Raw genomic sequence first — 21,076 nt, forward strand, 5'->3', positions numbered from 1 at the left:
TTTTAACTAGATCGGCCAACTGTGGCAGCCGAGACGATTTGCTCATAATATGGGCATGATAATGTCCCTGATATATTATTATTTGTCGCAGAAAATTTTAGTGTGTACAAAGCTTTATAACGGCGGTCAATACTCAAAATGCTATAAACGGTACCGTATATCCCAATAAATTCCATAATTAGCAATGCTATCTTTAATCCCAATAAATTCCATAATTAGCAATGCTATCTTTAAAAAAAAAAATGATACGCCCTCTTCTTATCCTGTCTCTTATACACATCTAGATGTGTATAAGAGACAGAGCTGGAAATTACGCGTTGTTACATGCTTTGTGTTCCTGAGAGAGTCAGGAGTCACTCTTTGTGACATTACCGTGCTCACGGGCGTCAAGACATGCGGTACGCATGCGTAAGTCTTTTAAAATGCTCAAAATTATTCTTTTTTTTAAAACTAATTACAGCATATGTTAGCATATTATTAAACATTTCAATCAACACCGCGCGCGCTTCCTGAGGGTCAAAGTACAGCGGATCACCGAATTCGTCCTCAGTGACGAGTTCAAATCTACATTCTCGGGATATTAAATTACAGACGATATTATGCCCCAATTATTTCAATTTACACATGCCTTCATAATAAATAAGGAAATTTAAATTGCAGTCTTTCAACAGGCGCATTGAATATCGATCCGAAGAGCGTGTGCCAAATTAGGGAAATGGAAAGACAATCAGTTGTTAAAATTATTTAATGAGATCTAAGCTAAATAGTCCTAATTGGTTTAATGTGGCGCGCGGCTCTGACGAGCTTACGCCACAGTCGCGAAAACTCATCATACACTATTCAATTTAAACTGGCATAAAAACTGTAAGAACAAACTTCAAAGAATTGATACAACTTTACAACTATAGTTCAAACAATATTCGTTCATCTTCAAGATTGAAATTATAACTGGGACTTCATCATCTTGATTGTAATAATGTTCCTTAAATAAATACAGTACTGTACTATCGAGTAATCACAATAGGGGCCTACATGTTAGTGGTTCACAGTAAAGAGTTTCTTGTGCTTGCATATAAACTTACTTAAGTGTGACCTAGACAAAATAACTGTAGTCCTCCAGAATTACGGAAGACGTTTATGTATCAGGGGCGTAGGCTGGTTTTGGTCTGGGGGTGGGTTCGAAACGGCCTGGGGGTGTGAAAATTGAGAATACGGAGCTAAATCCCTATAGTCAAATGAAAACTTACGGGTCACTTTTAGTATTTTAACTTATGTGAATAAATTTGCTGTCATGTAGAATAGGTTTGCACACTCCGCCTACGCCAATTTGTCAACTATAATTTGTGGTCGGCAGGATTGTACAATATACTGTAATAATAATAATAATAATAATAATAATAACAATAATAATAATAATAATAATAATAATAATAATAATGATCATAATAATATTTATTTGAATAAATGCTGTTTAGCAGCGGCACACATCACATTGACAGCGCATCCACAGTAAACATATTCAAAATCAACTTGATCTCTATAGCACAAATAAAAACAGACGGACAGCAAATCTATCGGGGCCTACTTGCAATGAGGTTAAATGCAAGCATTATACCGATCTCAAGATCACCGATTAACTTTAATTAAGTGCTTAAAATCTTTTAAGTGCGGGATCGACAGTTTCTGGTAATTTGCTTGTGTTAATGATAGACAGTACTGTATATGCGTAGCCCCACACATGATTAATACTGAGCTCTTTACATAATATTTAGGTCATGTATACATGCAATATCTTGTATTTTGTGTACAGGTGGTATACCCCCTGATTAATCATCGTGAGGAGTGACAATATGATTTGAAGTAAGTTTGATAGTAATTGTTATTGTCGTGATGGAATAGACAATAATTGAATTTGCGTCAGGAGAAACATGTATAGGTGTAATTTTGCCCATGAACATCTTAATCAATTGATGATAGTAACAAGAAAAAACTTTTTTTCGCAATTGTTTTCAAACGTACTGAGTATTCAGTACATTTCCACATCAGGTAGGGCTGTATCTTGTATAAAGGTTCACTTAAAAAAGATTATCATCCCATTTCCATTAATCACCTTCATCGCCTATGGTACACGAGGCCTCATTCAATATTGTTTATAATACAGTTTTAATCTAGTTTGTTTTCTGTCTTCTCATTTTTCTCTTTTTATGAAGTGTCCAAACAAGAGCTGTCTGTTTTACAATTCTATTGCATAGTACAAATCAAATATAATGTTGTTTTTCATCATAAGATGGAGGTTTGTATTATCTTTTGTTAGAATAAAACACGTTTTTGTTTTGATTAACATCTTCAGCTATTTGACATGGAAAAATACCTTGTGTTGAAAGGCATATGTTTGGAATAAAGTGGTACATGCTGTAGTTGTCAACACTGTACTATTATGGGTTTAATTTGCTTTAGCACAAAAGTAAACGTCCTGATTGATGTTACTGGTTATTACTTTTGAGTGAAAAAAATGTATTGTGTTATTTCAGGATTCAATGCAAGGCCATCTGATTACCGTCCAGTTGCTCCACCAATTGAGCTATGAGGCCAAGTTGATATATTTCCTGAAGTTTTTCTAATTAGGACATGGTATTGCACAATATTCAATATTGATTTATCACAGGATTTGAAAATTAGTATGAAAAAAAAAACAACTTTCATCTGTAAAAATTATTCAACTGTTGAAATTATATTACTAACATAAGACCTTGTATCACACACCTGGTAACAGAGGTAAGTTTATATCATCGGCTTTGTTTAGAAAACCACTATTAACAAATACTAACGGCAAAAACTTAAAATAAATACACAGAAGACTGGTATAAAACTTATCTTATTTTATATATAATACAATAAACATACTAAAAGGTAATTTATTTGGTATAATAAAGATTGTATACTTTACTAAGATGGCAAAATACAGATAGTGAGAGTGGGGGGGGGGTGGGGTTGGCAGAAGTACAGATTCACAACAAACATTAGTTCTAAAATATGTCTGTTGAAAATCTGTAACATCAATAAATTATTCTTGAATCTTGATGTACCTATATTTATAAGAAGGACCTTGGGAGGTAAAACACCAAGCTTCTCATTTACAAGTATCAAATTACAGAAATCAGTTTTTGCTCATTTAAACTCTGTCCACACTATCAAAATTTATGCGACAAAAAACTAATATTTGGGTGTAATATGACATCATTATGCCCATATATGGGCACATCACACAAATTTGTCACTTAAGACACTGGTCTACAACTACCGGCCAAATCATAAGCGATTAACCTTTGAAAGAAATGGTCTTGGTTGTGGGTTTGGCATCAACGACAGTTTAGGCGTTGTATTGCTAGATTTTCCTTTGAATGTAAACTTTTTGGATAGTGCTCCTTTATTGCTGGGGTTGTATGATGCTTTAGACACCCATCCTCCACTAGTGTTCCTGTGATTTGATGCAGCATTGCCTGTTGGCCTGTAGCTGTTATCGGATGCCTTCATTTTTTTATTGCTAAATGTTCTGGGAGCTCTTTTGCGCTTTGTTTGTCTTCCTTTAATTGACGAGGTAGCACCAGAATTAAAATAGTGCGACTCATTTTCCTGGACTGAGGTGTTGTCATCAAAGTCTCCGTCTTCCACTGGTAAAATTAAAATATTTTATAATTAGTATAATTTATTGGTCTATAAAATACAATATGGAGGCAAAATAAAAATAGAATAAATAATGAATAAAATTCACTTATGTAAATTACCAACATATGTAGTCTTAAAATATACAGAAATTAAAAAATGGTTAATTTATAAGCTGGTAGATAAAAGAAAGGGGAGTGTATTTAAACGAATGTAACACAGTACAGGAATGAAATAAAAGCATTGTACAATACAGTGAAGTAATGAAATGTAAACTATCATACTATAATGCAGTGGAGGAATGAAATATAATTTGAAGAGACAATGGTGCTCATCTGTTGAATAATATCATCAAGTATTGTACTTCTACAGTCAAAAAGATCTTCGATCCATGCTTTGTAAACATTACAGTAATAAAATCACTACCTTGACTACTGTAACCAACACTCAGTTGGGGGCATGGGAAACATGGTTAACATTTCATGACCAAAATTATGACGTCAACAAAGATGGTGTAGATGAAGATGATAATGATGAATTATTGTCTGGACTATGAAAAAAATATACATGTATGCAATAATCTAAAAATACATAGCATACGTTTCTAGCATTTATTCACAAGCAATATTGACAAAATTGCCATGGTGCGGGCACTTTCTACAGTACACTAAAAAAAATCTCGCTTATAAACATAATCTGCCAGCCAGTGTGTTAAATGTATCAAATAAGTTTAGTAATTTCTAATAAAATAGAGATTTCACAGATTTACAGACTATGGAAGTCACACTTAAATCACCACTAATTTAAGAATATTCATAATAATATAGGAACACAATCATTTATACATCCATTAATTTGATATAAGACGCAAATTTATTTGCATATGATTGTTATACTTCACGTCAACTTACGTTGTGTAATCTGTGGTACAAATTTATAAATAACATTCAGGAAATGCTGACCGAATCTGGCCAACTTGGCTTCAGTCACTCCAGTGCAGCCTAACATCTCCTCATTGGTCAAGGGTAGCTTCTGTGATAACTCTTGAATAGTTTGTGCTGCGATGGAGAAAAAAATGAAAAACCACTCCATTATGTATTTATTAATGCTTCATTAAGGTAGGTCTAAAAGCAAGCTTCTTAATTGATGAGGACTTCACTAAAAATGTTGCTAGAATTCAAAAGTTCAATCATTTGCATCATATAATGAGCCAGGAATTCTATACCTTTTTCATTATTCTGATAAATGACAATAACATAAATGTCAGGCATATGGAATTTGTCAGATTCAACAATGTTTGATCAAACTTGGAGCCCTGCACCTTACATATTGTTGCTAAGGTTCCATCAAAACAACAGCGTAAACGTACGTAAACATGTGCATTTGAGGGACAAACATGCATTCCTGTTCCTGTTCAGATTGGTCAGTTGTTAAGTTTGATTGAAATCATTGTCCAACATAAGTTATCAAATTTAATGTACAGTAACAAATACCTGTGATTTGCCCATATATGGGTATGATAGAATGGCATCATCATGCCCATATATGGATGTAAATGATAGTGTAGAGACAGCTTTGGAAAGACACTTAATTTTGTATCAGATATGTCTGAAATAAGAATACAATATCAAATAGTCTGACAAATCCTTTTTAGCCTGACAGACAAAAAATTGATAGTGAAAGCTCAAATAGTTTCATCTGGTTTCTGTGAAGTACGAACATCGAAAAATTCTTGTAAGTAAACCATTAAATATACATCCAACAAACCAGTCATTGGCTGATGAAGGTCTGTTGATAATGGATCGAAACATCACAAAACACTACGTATATTTAATGGTTTACTTACAAGAATTTGTTCACGTTCAAATTAATAGTGACTTGGCTTTAACAAACCGAATGATTCCGGTATTTGGCAAATATATATCAAAAAGATCAAGACCTAAGTAACAATGCAAGATCATACAGGTATATTTTTTTACAGACATATACTTTAATCTTTGACATGTCCATGCATAGTATATGTGAAACTATAAGATGACTTATCACGAGTATTTTACAAGTTCAACAACTTCACAATCAATCCAGAATTTATTATGGAAAGCTTCATGGAAAAATGGACTGAGACAAGCATCAATGCTGATGACGAAAAGGAATATTAAAACATGTTTGGTTCAATGGCCAATGCAGATTTAACTTAATTTATCTACTTTAGATATCACTTTACTACTGAGTACTCTGTCCGCATATAGAAGCAATTCTTCGAATTGCTTTCAAATGTATTAATTACTGGCAGGCGAAAGTCATGGATTTGATGGGCACAGGAACTGACAGACGAAAGACGTTTACATGTATGACAAAATATCAAGATTTATGACATTTACATAATATATATTGTCCACAAGTTACCATTTTAGACCACAACATTCAGTATACTGTACTGACCACACCAAAAATATACTGTTCAGAACACATTTTAAATTGTAGATAGTTACCGGAATTATTATTCCGGTAACATCTATATATAAAATATATTATCTTCGTTTTTCTCTCCGAGCGGTTTATGCCTGTTACAATGATCATACACGGTATATCTTTACTGCTATTGGAGCGATTTTTAATGAATTTTAATTTATTCTTTTAATAGAGTGCATGTTTTATAGACGTATTTATTTTTTTGTATTTAATGTAGTAACATGTATTGCCAATGTAGTATATGTCTCAAACAAGTAAAAAAGAATCACAGAAAATTATTATGTACAATTTGCCATAAATATGTTCACAAATCATGTTCTAATTTAACCGTTAAAGAATTCAGAAAAAGAGATAATTCTAAATTTTGGCATTGTTTAAAGTGTAATGACTCCCTATCAATACCGTTTAATCCTATTAGTGATCAAAATGAGTATCTATTGGAAAAATAAAAATAAAAATAAAAATATCCTAAATAACTGCAAAAAAAGTAGTCAGTATGAAAATCTTGTGATTGATCCTCAAGAAATCAATACAAGCAAATCTGATTATTATTTACCTGACAAATTGAATGAAATACTAACTAATGTAGCATCAAATTTATCGATGCTAAATGTACTGTAAATATCAGGAGTTCGCATAAAAACTTTGAATCACTGAAGGATTTTCTCAACAGTAGTGAGGCAAATTTTAAAACCATTGGTCTAGTTGAAACCTGGCTTAGAGATCAACCACATGAATACTTTCATTTGAATGGATATAATTTTGAACACAAAAATAAGTTAAACGGGAGAGGTGGTGGAGTTGGCTTATTCATAGAAGAAAACATAAAGTACAATATTAGACATGATTTAAATACTATTGTCTATCCTGAGAATACTGAAACCTTATTTATTGAAATTGAACGAAATTTGTGTAAAAACATAATCGTTGGTATTATTTATAGATCACCTAATCAGAATATTAATAAATTTAATAAATTTGTTGATAATATATTACATGAAGTGGCCAGAAAATAAAATAAAATTGTGTATATTATGGGTGACTTTAATATAAATATTTTGAATGATGACATGCATTTACCTACAACTGACTTCATTGATACATTTACTTCTTATTCATTTTTTCCTAGTATTACTAAACCAACCAGAATTACGCCTAGAACTGCAACCTTAATTGATAATATATTTACGAATTCGTATTGTAAACAAATTTCTGGTATCATCCTCACTGATATCAGTGACCATTTCCCATCATTCATTTTTACAGATTTATCCACATATAGAAGGATTGAAGAAAGTCAAAGTGAAATTAGAATTATGAATGATGCTAATATTCAACTATTTAAAGACAAGCTAAACTCAGTTGATTTGGTAAATGTCTGTTCATCTAAATGATGTTAATGTTTCATATGTCATTTATGGATAAATTTAATATGTTGTATGATGAATGTATACCCAAGAAACAAGTAACCAAGATGAAAAAATACACCCAAATCTCCATGGATTACATTGGCCTTGATAAAATGTATTCGTAGAAAAAATATGCTTTATAAAAAATCTATTAAGAAACCTACAGACAAATATATCTCCATTTACAAAATGTATCGTAATACGCTAAATACTTCCATAAGATTGTCCAAAGAAATTTTTTTTCCTAAATTATTAACAAAAGAACGATATAACATGAAGAATACTTGGAAAATCCTCAATGGCATCTTAAGATGTAGTAAGAGGGTAACACCACAACAATTTAGTGAATTTCAGAAAATGTTTATCTCCTTAATTTCGTAAGGATTTTCTTGATCTTAAGTTTCTTTATAATATCATTCATAGTAATCTCGATTGTAATCTTATTTCAAGTTTCTTTATTAATATTCCATCTCGTACATTAAGAAGTAAACCCACATTTTATGTTCCTTTTGGGAGGGTTAATGCCATCCAAAATGATTTATTTTGTAGATTAAGTAAATTATATAATTCCCTTTTAGTTCAAGATAATAATCTTGATATATTTTCATATTCGTTTAATCAGTTTAGGCATAAAGTTTTAAGTGTACTGTAATTGATAATTTTATGATCTTCTTTTCCTTGATGTTCTTCCAGTTTTCAATTTGTTGTTTTGTATTTTTTGTATTTGCATTTTTGTTTAATAACTCTCCTATTATTGGCAAATTTATTTTGCTGTTGGTTGTGGTTTTAAAGAAATAAAGAAATAAAGTAATAACGAATCAATTACCGATCACGATGAAATAGCCAATGGATCTAATAAGTTTTTTTCTAATATTGGACCGTCGATGGCTGAAAAAATAAAACACACTGGCAACAACTTTAATTATTACCTCAATAATAACTATAATGCGACTTGTTCTTGAGACCAACTAATGAAGAGGAGATAAATGAAATAATATATAAACTCTCTAGCAACAGAAGTCCAGGTCATGATAATATACATCCAGGTTTAATTAAAAAAGTAGCTAAAGAAATTTTGTCTCCATTGAGTTTTATATTTAATCTTTCTATGAGTAGTGGAACAGTACCAGATGCTTTAAAAATTGTCAAAGTTGTACCAATTTATAAGAAAGATAATCCAGAGTTATTTAGCAACTACAGACCGGTGTCTGTGCTTCCATGTTTTTCCAATATTTTTTGATGCATAACAGATGTTACAATTTCTTGAGTAATTTTAACATTTTATATAGCAAACAATATGGATTCAGAAAGAATCATGCTACACATATGGCTATACTGGATTTGGTAAATAATGTAACTAAAGCAATAAACAATGACATGTATACTTTAGGCATTTTTATGGATTTATCGAAGGCTTTCGATACGATCGATCACCGCATTCTGTTAGATAAGCTATATAATTACAGATTCCGTGGTGTATCATATAATTGGTTCCAAAATTATTTATCAAATATAAAGCAGTATGTGTACAATCATGTAAATTCATTATATGAGAGTGTTAAGTGTGGAGTTCCACAAGGTTCGATACTAGGGCCTTTATTGTTTATTATATATATGAATGATATATGTAATACTTCTAAACTACTCTCATTTATATTATTTGCAGATGACACAACTGTCTTCTATTCGGATTGTAATATCGATAACATGTTAAATGTAATGAATAATGAGCTTTCCGAAATCTCTAATTGGTTTAAATGTAACAAATTGTCGCTCAATACAGATAAAACAAATCTTATGTTTCTGGGAACACCTCACCAAACCAAAAATATAAACTCAACTTGTTTTATTTATTTGGATGGTTGTAAATTAACCCGGGTACCAGAGGCATCATTTCTTGGAGTAGTTTTAGATCAAAATCTTACTTGGAAATGGCATATCAATAACATTCAGAAGAAGTGTTCTAAAAATATTGGTGTGTTAAATAAAGTAAAGCATTTCCTACTGGAGAAATCTTTACTATTACTGTACTATTCCCTTATTTTGTCACACATTAACTATGGGATTATGCTATGGGGTAAAGCAAACAAAGGTTATGTGAATAAAATATTAAAATTGCAAAAGAAAGCTTTAAGAATATTTACCAATAGTCCATATTTATGTCATACGAGGAAAAACTAAATCTATTGAATGTTTTTGATCTATACAAGAAAGAACTAGGTATCTTTATGTTTAAATACAACCATGGAATGTTACCCACATCCTTTAATAATATCTTTACTGATCATAAAAGTATTCATGGGTACAATACTAGGAATAAAAATAACTATCGACTAGATATTCATAAGATTGAATCTGTATTTTCTACTGGACCTAAATTTTGGAATAATTTGCCAGAAAGAGTTAAAAACTCTTACAGTGTCAATCATTTTAAAACACAGATTTCTAAGCACATCCAATCTCTTAATGCAAGTTAACTTCATGGCAATACTGTGACTTGAGTAACGATTACTTGTTCATTTTGGTAACATGTATTTCATATGGGTAGGTGGGTCTCTGTATCTGCCGTAATGTAATTTGTTCCGATTTTTGTGTATTTTTAATGTTTTTTAATATTCTATATTATGATTGTCTTTTTGTTAAGTTGATACAACACATTGTCAGGCCTTGCCTTTGTTGTATTTCCTCCATCTTAATTTGTTATTTTATTGACGATGGAAAATAAAGATTGATTGATTGTTCCACACCATTTAATACCGTATATACAGTATATTCTCCAGAATTTACTATTAAATATTTTGTCAAGACTAAACCATCAAAACAACTGGCAATATCTTACCATTCAATAAACATTGTCAGAGACTACACTATTTAATACTGGTATGTTTTCAAGACTGTGACACTTCACTTAATTTGATATATATATATTGTGCATATCTTACAATATACTTTGCGCATATCAGTGGGATATTGTTTTAAAATAAAAAACATTTCCTCTTATACTTTTTTACGTTACACTAAAATGAATATCAAATGACAACTGCTAGTTCGAGATCGCTGATTATGTCCATATTAGGCAGAGTAATTTATACACTCTACCATAAATATATAGTGTGGTCCTTACCATTAAATATATTGTCTGGGTTCATGCCAGTTTGTCTGCCTAATTGCCTGCATGTTGATCTCAACTCATCGTAAAGGCTCTGCTTAAGCTTTTGTGTTTCACTAATGACTGGGCTGACTACAGTGATCTTAGTCGGCTTACTACCGGATTGGATGTTCATCTCAACCTGATGAATGATAAAAGATAACACAACACATTGGTCACGCTAATACCAGTTTATCCATACATGCATTCAAGTGCTAGTATGAACATACTGTGTTTTTATAACAAGAATTGTTTGCAATTGTGTAAATATACAAGGTTCACAGAATAAGTTTATTTTTAGCACCGAAAGAGTAATTCTAGAAATTTTAAAGTCCATCTAAAATGACATACTCTAGAATTATATAATAAACATATTGGAGGCTTTCATTTTATTTTTAGATAACACGTTTTTCTGAAAAACGAGTTTTAAATCACCTTCTGAATCGGACCCGCATTTGACCTTTATCGGATATGACAACACATACACTCGGTACAAAATAACACAGGATGTTCGCAGGATTGCGACTCAAACAATAGATAGTATGATTCATGGGTTTACGATATTCTCAGTTAAGGCCTATGGTAATCATACACCGGAAATTCATTGAGTAATTATTATATAAACATTCAAAACATATTAGCAGCCCTCGAAATTAGCGTCGGTATCACGTCATGACCACAACGTAAGAGTGAGGATGCGAGTAGGCCCAGGCCCTATTCTCTGCATCCACCCCATACTTACCATGGAGCCCATATTCCCTAGGTACAGCAAATGTGTTTGAATAAAACATTAAAACTATTTGTTTTGATTTACTTTATTCATGATGATTAAACATTTTACACAAAATACACACATATTATATGCTATTATGAAAGATGAGTTTGTTTACTTTTTTCTAGAATACGTCATAGTAATGTGGATCATGTGTTCTCTACAACGTCGTCTTTCTTGATGTTCTGCGCTCGATCATGGCCGCTCGGCAAAAATTTGTTTTGACTTAATATTTAATATAGTGATGATTAGTGGGCCTAAACACAGTATTTTACAAAAAAAAATATACATGCATATTTTATGCTATATTATGACGGACGAGGTTGTTTACTTCTTGCTTCAAAGCATACTTCGTTCGTAGGGCGGATCACTTGTTCTCTACAACGTGGTCTTTCTTCAGATGTTCTTCACCGACGCTCGATAGGGGCCGGCCGGCTCTACCCGATTTGGTGTTTTGAAGTTTTGTGACGACGTTGGTAAATGTGTTTGAATGAAATTAAAATTGTATTTGTTCTGTTGTGATGATTTATCCTACAATAAAATACAGGCTTAAGCATAGATGCTGTTTTGATTTTCATGATAAATGAATGCTAGTTTTAGGAGGAAATTGCTGCATGTATTTGACGTAGGCCTCATACACAGTACAACGTCGTCTTCAAGTGTGGTCATTCAAAAATGACGCGAGTCGAGTGAAAAGAGTACAAATATTTCTAGCTCATCACTTATATTCGAAAAGTTAATACAATGATTTAATAATTGTTGAATGATTGAAATACATACTACTGTACCAAGTTAAATTACTTTTATTAATAAAACAGTAAAATTATACATAAACACAAAAGTCAATCCTGCTTCGTGGTTCAATTTGAGTCCTAACTGTTTACAAGAGTAAAGTGGAACCAATTTGGGGATTCTCCATGTGCGTTTATTTGCCGTCCGATTCGATTTTGTGTTCTTCAATAATGGCTTTTAAAAGAATAGAAATTCCTGTTTTTACAAATACACTTTACAAATTTGGAAAGATTTTATTTTCGTAAACCACAAATTTATGGGTACAATTGCATACTGTCTGAAACCTGCTGAAACTCAAAATACAAAAACTGCCGACAACTGCAGAGGAGTGTCAAATTTATGCCGGCAATTTTTGCCATGGTCCTTCCGTACCAATTTCGAGGCCTGTATTATTAGTGAATATCACACAGTTTGTATATCAACATAATAACAACCAAAATAATAAATTCAGCTTTTATTTATAGTCGATAACATGAAAAACAACCAGGCATTTTACAATGTGACGTGATGATGATCACCGAATCCGCGCTTTGTTTACTATCAAAGGCGTAGGCCGTGTACAACACATCAAATTTCAGCTTTGTACGTTACATTGTAATGTAAAAAATTTGCAAAATAAGCTTTAATATCCAGACTGTATACTAATTTAGACGTAAACAGTGTATATTATTATTACTAAAAATTATTATTACTAAAATAATAACCATCGTATGCTGACAAGTGTTTGTGCTGTTACTCTGCTTAGGCCTAGTCCGTTGGGCCTAGAGTAGGACAGTATAGTGTAGTGCTCAAAATTCATTAGTGTTGCCCAATCGATTTTGTTTTTCTAACAAAGCCTTGTTTTCAATTCTTTCTTCTTCAAGTTCGCTTTTTAGTGGCTCAAATTGATAAAGCTGCTCTATTTCTTTGCTTCCTTTAGATCAGTACTTCCCAACTGAACGTCTTTCATATGTCACACTATACAATGTTTGCATTACATAGGTGAGCGAGATTGTGTTAGATTAAAAAAATGGCCAAACTGCGTCCGCTACAACACTTTCGAAGCGACCGGAAATAGATTTACGTCACATCCCAATTGGTTGTCAACATGCTAGGCCTGCGATTTCTGATCCTAGGCCTGGGTGGAGGTGGCATCGACGATCCTCCAACGGTCCCCGCCTGACATTTTTGGGCGATTGCCGATGTTCCCAATTCTGTGGTAAACCGGAAAGTTTAACGCATTTCTGTAACTTATATTGCATTTTCCCGTTCTATTTCGGAAAGCCACTGAAAATAAATAATCTATTTATCATATATCGTAAGTTCACCTTTATTTTCGAATCATAAGTTATAAAAATTTGCATTTTAAAATCTTCTGAGCGTAGGCCTAGGCGTCGGTACACCGCCGTACACGTACGTCGTTGTTTGTAGAAGTAATATTACTTTTAAACTTAATTATTATGTGATTTATTGTTGTTATATTAAAAGTGACTTTCAAGATTGCATAAATCGTAAATACCAGGCCATTCTTAATTCTATTTCAGCCAGGAAACGTGAAGTCACATTTTTCTCCCTTACTTTGTCCCTGGAGAGATGCTTGTATCTGATTGGCTTTCACACAAAAGAGGTCACAGCTCGCTGGCGACCCGCTTGCAAGCGGCTATTCACATGGATCGAGAGCGAGCTGCATCGAGAGCCGCTCAATAGCGGCTTGTCGTGGGTCACCCACGACAAAAACCGCTTTTGAGCGGTTGTTCACATGAAGGCCCGGCTCGCGAGCCAATCATTCGCTCGCGAGCGACCTAAGACATGTGAATGCGGTATTAGTCTATGTCATCAGCTCTACTCACACTTCAGTGAACATCTCCAGTGGATAGGGCTTATACTAATATTTTAAAAAGTCATTTTTAATATTTATAAACCAAAAATTAAATATTTTATTACCACTTCTTTGTTAAACATATGTAATACTTCAATAATCAGCAACTTAAAAAGCATCATTTTAATTGGACTGTCAAAACCTGTACCTATTCTTTGACTGTTTATCTATCTTCTATATTAATAAAATTAAATAGTTAGTTCAAGGCTGACAAATATATGCTAAAAATACATATCCTTACATACACACATACACAGTTAAGATAAATATAGTATAAAAGTGTACACAATATTTTTCAATAACAATTATATATCCAGCCAAAATAGTTGCATAACTATGTTACATACCCTTATTTTTCCACTTAATAAGCTTGCCGCTTTGGGGCCGACTTTGATGTAGCACACCGCATGATCAAGAGCTGTAAACTGCATGTCCTCACGCAAATATCCCTCAATAACAAGCTTGCGGAGAAACCTCTCACAATCGCTCTTTGAAAGATTTTTTCCAAGTCCGTGGATGCAGGATTTCTCATGCCCTACATTTACAACCTTCGCTGATACTGATCCTGTTGAGGAATGACAAGTAGAATGTAACAAAATATTATCGATCTAACACATTGACTCCCAAACCAAAGAGTATAACACTACAAGAGGTACGACTCTCATGGTTTTCGTTGGAACGTAATCCTAATTCAAAAAGTACTACGACAAAGGGGCATGTCCTTAAAAGAGCGAACTTTATTCAAATTCTAATAGGGCACCACCTATATCGTGGCAGTACTTTTTTTAATGTTCTATTGCTGCATACAAAATCAGGGCAGACGGACCTCTTGCAATTTTATACTCTTTGGCAAACCTTTTTTCATAGTTTTATCCCATACATCAAGGCATAAAGGGCACCACCACAATAAAAATCATTCCCATCAAATGTAATGAAACACGAACAAACATACGGTACTTATTTTTAGATCATTACTTCCAAGTTCTTTCCTGAACCTCCAGGGTGAGAGTTCACATTCTGGTGACAATTGTCAGCAAATTTACCTGTAAACCCTGTCGGACAGGAACTTGCATCCCTGGCAGCGAACGTGTTAACAAACCTTCTGCACTTGGATTTTAGATTTTTTAAAGAGTAAATATTTTTAGTCATGAGAAAAAATTCTGGTGTTACAGGATTTGAATACAGGACCCTGGGTATTCATCTAAACAACCAAGCTATATATATTTAATGCAGTATTGGTTTTTCTATTGTTTTGGAATTTATGTAGCTTACCTTTGTAAACCTCGATAAAATGTATCAGTGTGTACTGATTGCTGGCCCACCTGCCCCTTCGTCCCCCGGACTGCTCCAGCTGTTGCGCAAACTCTACAATCCCTTTTGCATGCTGAGTCATATCCTTCACCTGGTACTGAATCTAAAATAAAAAAGAAAAAAAAGAATTTACAGAAGAATTAAAAAATTGAAAATAAAACATTATAAAATTTGTTGTCATAGTTCAAACATTATTATTGTTTGCAATTTCAAAAGTTAGATTGAAAAAAGCAACAATGAAAAATGTTAAATGTAAATGAAAATACATAAAAAAAATCATTAATAATGTACTATAGTAATGACATACTTAGAAACACTTTATAACATGGTTTATAAAATATAATACAATGGAGAAGTTATCTTTTCATATTATCATTGGCTATATGAACCTAGTTGAATTTAAGGGCTGTCTACATTTAGGCTTACATGGGAATATCAACAAAAACAAAAATATATATGTGTGTATGTGTACACAATACAGCCAAGAATTTGCTCCACTCACAAAACTGACCTATGCCCTTACAAAGTTAAAGTAGATCAGATAGAGAAGTATTAGAGGGAAGTATAGTTTATAACATTTTGTAACAATTCATGTAAGCTCTTGCTCATTGTGGATGGTTGAATAAGATGCTGCACAATGCATAATACAATCTAACTTGAACAATAGATGGTAATACAATTAAAGCTACTGTACATTTACACTAGCCACGACACGACAACGACACGACCTATCATCACGTCGTTTATATTCTTCAACAGAGAGCGCATTCTGATCGTGTCGTCATTATCATGTCTAGTGTAAATGTAGCTTTAGATGATTAAGGAAAGACGGACCTTAGAAATAATGAAAGATAGGCAGTTGAGCCTCAGTAAATCCATAGCTAACAGGAGATTATTTAGGCTACCTATGCAGCATTATTGTCATAGCAAACTGTAAATGATGCCATAGTTTTCTTATTACAACACAAATAACAGTATTACATGCTCAAAATGTAGGATCTGAACACTTTAACAGAACAGATGCCAAATAGTCTACATAAAACATCTGATTTTTGCATAAATATTGTTACTTGAATTGTATACTAGAATTGCCACACACATCCTTGGTACCCAGTATCAAAATGTGTTTGTCATTGTATTTCAAGAACAGTTTAATTTTTATGAATTCCCGGATTATTATTAATGACTATGCATTTCCTCATTCTAAAATTGACACAACATTCAATAAAATAGTGTCCATGAAAATATGATGTTTTGGTTTTCCTACAGTAAGTTACCATGGGTAATATATAGTCTTCTGCTTGTTCTTATATTAAGTAATGATAAAAGCAGGCCTGAAGGCAGTTTTTGAAGCAATACAAAGAGGACATTAACATACTAACAAACTTTAATTTAACCACAAGCTCATATTCACACTGAAAGCAGTCAAAAGTTCACTGTGTGAACAGTAGCATGTTATTCAATTAAATTTTGCTTGTATGTAAAGTACAGTACACCTTAAATTTATATACTTAGCTTTAAGCCAGGTAGATTCTACAGAGATGGGTATTATATGTGCTATTTCAATTACGGGCTATTTCAATTTCTTTTATTGCTGCAAGTGCATCTTGGGCCAATATCTGCACAAAACACAATTAAACACCAAAAAAAACAACACAATAGTAACTATGCATATTGCGGTTGGGACGTCACTTGACCCGCATATTTCACCTTAAACAAACTATACATTTTGGGTAATGGTGTTATTCCACTATGGTAATAATGACCCACATACTCCAACCCTAAACGAACTATACATCCCAAAGTAGGGACGTTACTACACCAAGGCCCTAATGACGATGACAACCTGTTTGATAATACCAGTGAACATCAGCAGATGGCGCTGTGTTGTCAAGCACTAACACAAACTTGAGGTTGACTTGTTAGCTGCGATGTAGAGAGTGCCTAGAGTAACACGACCCAGATCATGTAACAAAAGCGCGATTTACAATTTATCTTTAGAATTCGAATATTTACGCGTGTTCATGCACGCTTGATAACTAAATTTGAATTACATAGAAATTATAACTGGAATGTTAAAGGTTCGTCCATTCTACGACTGAAAAGACCTGCCTTTCTTGTCAAAAAAGTTATGTTTTGCTCTTAACTTTAGTCAGGTACCCAACCCAACCCCAGGAAACATAATCTCTTTGTATGCAACCTGTGCGTGCAAGAACTGACAAAAGTACTGTATGTAAACTCAGGGGGGTCTCTGGTCGATGCTAAAAAAATAGTCAGTTGGGCAGGACGTAGTTCAGTTCCGTGTACAGGTGAGACTATCGTACTATTCAGTGATTTACAAATCAGTGACCAAATATTTTCCAGGCTTGAGAATTCCATAAAAAACATGTAATATTGTTCGCATTTAAATTAAATTGAAGGTATTAAGTAAATTTAATTCAAAATGTGGGAAATGGGCCATGCTGCCTCACACCATAATTATGCACCAAAATGGCAACGCTTATATTCACCATTTAGAATTTTGCGCAATATTCTTTAAATTTTGAGGACAACATTTTAATAAATCTTAACAAACTTCATTAACCACAATCAATTTATTCATCATCTTCGTATCGCCAAAGAGTATGGTATTGCAAAGATTGTCAGTGCGTGTACGACTAACAAATCATTATAATATGCGCAGCCGCAGACGCAGTGATCACTTATCAACCGCCATGGCTGCAACCAGCATTATGGATTTATGATATACTGTAGCAACCATTCTACTGTACAACCAGCAGTTCTAACTGTTAATCAACGACCAGTAGGCCTACCAGTGCTACGTACAGTTAGCACTATTCAGGCTAGAGAAGCATAGTGGTATTACAGTATATATACACTCCAGTACTTAGTAGATATAATAGAGACCACCAGGAACCAAAATTTGTCAGGACAGTCAGGACATTTTCTGACTGGTGCGAGAATCCATTGACATGTTTTAAAAGCATTATTATTTTGAGCAAAAATTTGTTAGTTTCTTATACACATCTAGATGTGTATAAGAGACAGAGGCTGGGCAGAAGGGCTTAAAAATGGCTTTAGGATGGGTGCAAGACGTCAAGACTGGGCAGCCCCACCATGGTTGGGGCTGAGGTAAGAAAATGTATGACTATGGCACCTCCAGATGGCCGGAAATGGCACTCTCAGACGTGATTAATTTGAATATGATTCTTTTTTTCTTCATTTTGATTTAATAGTTTTGAAAAATGTAAGAGGGTGCATTCCCCTGGATCTCGTAAATGAGTTTAATGACATTAAATTTTATTTTGTTGCATGTTTTTACACCCATTGCAGTGTTTTTCCAATTGAAACATATTTACTGGTAAATTTGTGCATAAAACTTCAGCTATGTACGCAGTGAAGGCATTGTCTCTTTTGAGTGAGGTTTAATGACTTGAAAAAACAACACATTATAGTCATAGCCAAGTTATAGACTGGAATGATGTTCATTTATTGAAAGAAGGCCAGCCTAGACTACCTAGGACCATCAGTGTTTATATAATTTTACAATCTCAAAATTTTTAGCTGGTTGGCCAGTTATTTTTACCGGTAAAAATGATGGCTAAAACGGTTTCGGGAGAACACTGCATCAGCACTTGCTTTAGTGAAAACATGCAAATATCATGAATTTGAGTGGGATATGGGAGATTTGTTAAATGGATATGCCACGTAGGAAAAGTGATTAAGTTCACTTATTTGGCATATCCTTGGCGCTCGTGCCTAAATAAATGAAATGAAATGAAAAAAAAAAAATTTCCAGAAGACTTGGGACCCCTGGATTAGATGAAAAGGATGTGAGGAAGGGGACAGGTATAGCGAGGAGTGGGGAAGAGAAACAATTATGTACATGCATACCTGCATATATTGCAGCATTTATTTAATTCCACTTTGTAAAGATTAAAATATATTAATTAATTAACCTTAATTTAATAACTATGGAATATTAAAAAAAAAAAGACAGGTAGGAAATATTAGGAAATTAAACCACTGCACTGTTTCAATGCAAATCAAAACCTAAAATTTGCACATTATTTACAGGTGTTTGAATGATGTTGGTATCTAAACCTACCTATAACTTTAGAGAAAAAGAATTAATAGGCATTGTGTGAAAGAAAAGGATAAAACCTGATGTACAGAACAGAAAATGCTTGTGTGTACTTTAATTCAGTTTGTATTCAGCCTTGCAAGGGCAAAGTTCATGTGCACACAGATTGTATTGAGGGCTACGGAAAGAGAAAATTAATAGATTTGGAAGATATGGAGATTACATGGCAAACATGGTGTAAAAGCGGTCAAAAGAAAATTAAAAACACAGAAATCGTATGATGAAGGTGATAGAGATAAGAAAGGATAAAGAGATTAAATGACGAAGATGGTGACAAATCAAGAGATGAGGAGAAGCGTGATAGAGATTGCAACATGAAGATGATGAGATCAAATTTCAGATTAATTACTGACTCAAAATAGCATCAATGTAATGCACACATCTATTATATCGTCAGTTTCTAATAGAATGGACAGATGCCAAATTAATTCATTTGAAAAAGACAAAAAAAACATAAATAGCCTACTTGTGATTCACAATTGCCACAGATGGTTTCTGGCTTGCTTCTGCACATGTCTCGTTTGTAATCATTCTCACCAAAGTACTGCAGTAGCTGCATTCTCCTGCAGTCTGTCTCATTCTCACAGTACTGTACCATACGGTACAAGTTGTCCAGGTGAGTTTTCTGGGCTTCCGGGTTAGCACACTGACCTGGTGATATTACAAAATTTTCCAAAATGGTCAAAATGCTTATATATTCTGGTATTACTTAAATATTCATTTAATGAATAATTGTTACACTAATTAATAACTGGAGCAAGTACATGAAATATAGCTCAGCTTTTTCAAAACAACTCTTCTTGATCTCAAATGAAATAACTACAGTGGAACCTTCTTTAGACTAACAAAATTTATTGGGTCACAAACCTTTGCTAGCTTGAGCTAGCTTCATCAAGTGAATGAAGTGAAAAACACAGGATCGAACTGTTCATTAAAATTATGTAAATGAACAATATAAACAAAATATAAACAAACAGAATGGCTCTGGAAGAGACCAGGGATAATCAAGCATCATGGATGGTAGGTCATATAAAGTGGTAAAAAATTACAGTACTATAAAAACAGCTGAGTGGAAAAAGAGGTAAGGGTAATATACTGGAAAAGTAACAAATAAATCATTTAACAGAGAACTATATAATAAAATTAGCATGATAATTGAGTATAATAGAATATGGTATAAAATAATATAGCATTTTAAAAGGCGATGGTAAATAATAGAACTATCCATCAACCATGATAACAGCAATGAGAGTAAACACAAATATGAAACACAGTCTCAGTGATATATCTAAGATAGGTATAAAAAAGAGCATGAAAAAGTTATTGCAAAGGAATAAACAGCTTAATAGTGCGAGAGGAATCCATGTTCTCGGTTCAGTCCCTGGTTTATACAGTTCATTTTTTGCTCTGCGATCATTCTATCAAATCTGCTTTCTTTTTCTGTAGCACTGTTTGAGATCGTGTATGCTACGTCCTGGGAGGTTAAAATGTAGTCCAACAAGTTTGT

The 21,076-nt window shown here is 33.3% G+C and overlaps 1 protein-coding gene across 1 annotated transcript in view; it reads right to left on the reverse strand.

Moving 5' to 3' along the window:
* Window positions 1-2,864: 2,864 nt before the first annotated feature.
* LOC117103430 (Bloom syndrome protein homolog) overlaps window positions 2,865-21,076 on the reverse strand; it is a 48,249-nt gene continuing 30,037 nt past the window's right edge. Inside the window, exons 16-21 of the mRNA XM_033243969.1 lie at window positions 20,036-20,220; window positions 15,387-15,528; window positions 14,462-14,679; window positions 10,669-10,834; window positions 4,575-4,721; window positions 2,865-3,671 (exon numbers count right to left, since the gene is read on the reverse strand). Of these exons, the coding sequence (XP_033099860.1) occupies window positions 3,310-3,671; window positions 4,575-4,721; window positions 10,669-10,834; window positions 14,462-14,679; window positions 15,387-15,528; window positions 20,036-20,220 (1,220 nt within the window). The 3' untranslated portion in view covers window positions 2,865-3,309. The remainder of the gene's footprint in view (window positions 3,672-4,574; window positions 4,722-10,668; window positions 10,835-14,461; window positions 14,680-15,386; window positions 15,529-20,035; window positions 20,221-21,076) is intronic.

This window comes from Anneissia japonica, unplaced genomic scaffold (assembly GCF_011630105.1).
Source record: "Anneissia japonica isolate Jap-2015-1 unplaced genomic scaffold, ASM1163010v1 scaffold1272_len640109_cov177, whole genome shotgun sequence".
In the NCBI taxonomy this organism is placed as follows: domain Eukaryota; kingdom Metazoa; phylum Echinodermata; class Crinoidea; order Comatulida; family Comatulidae; genus Anneissia; species Anneissia japonica.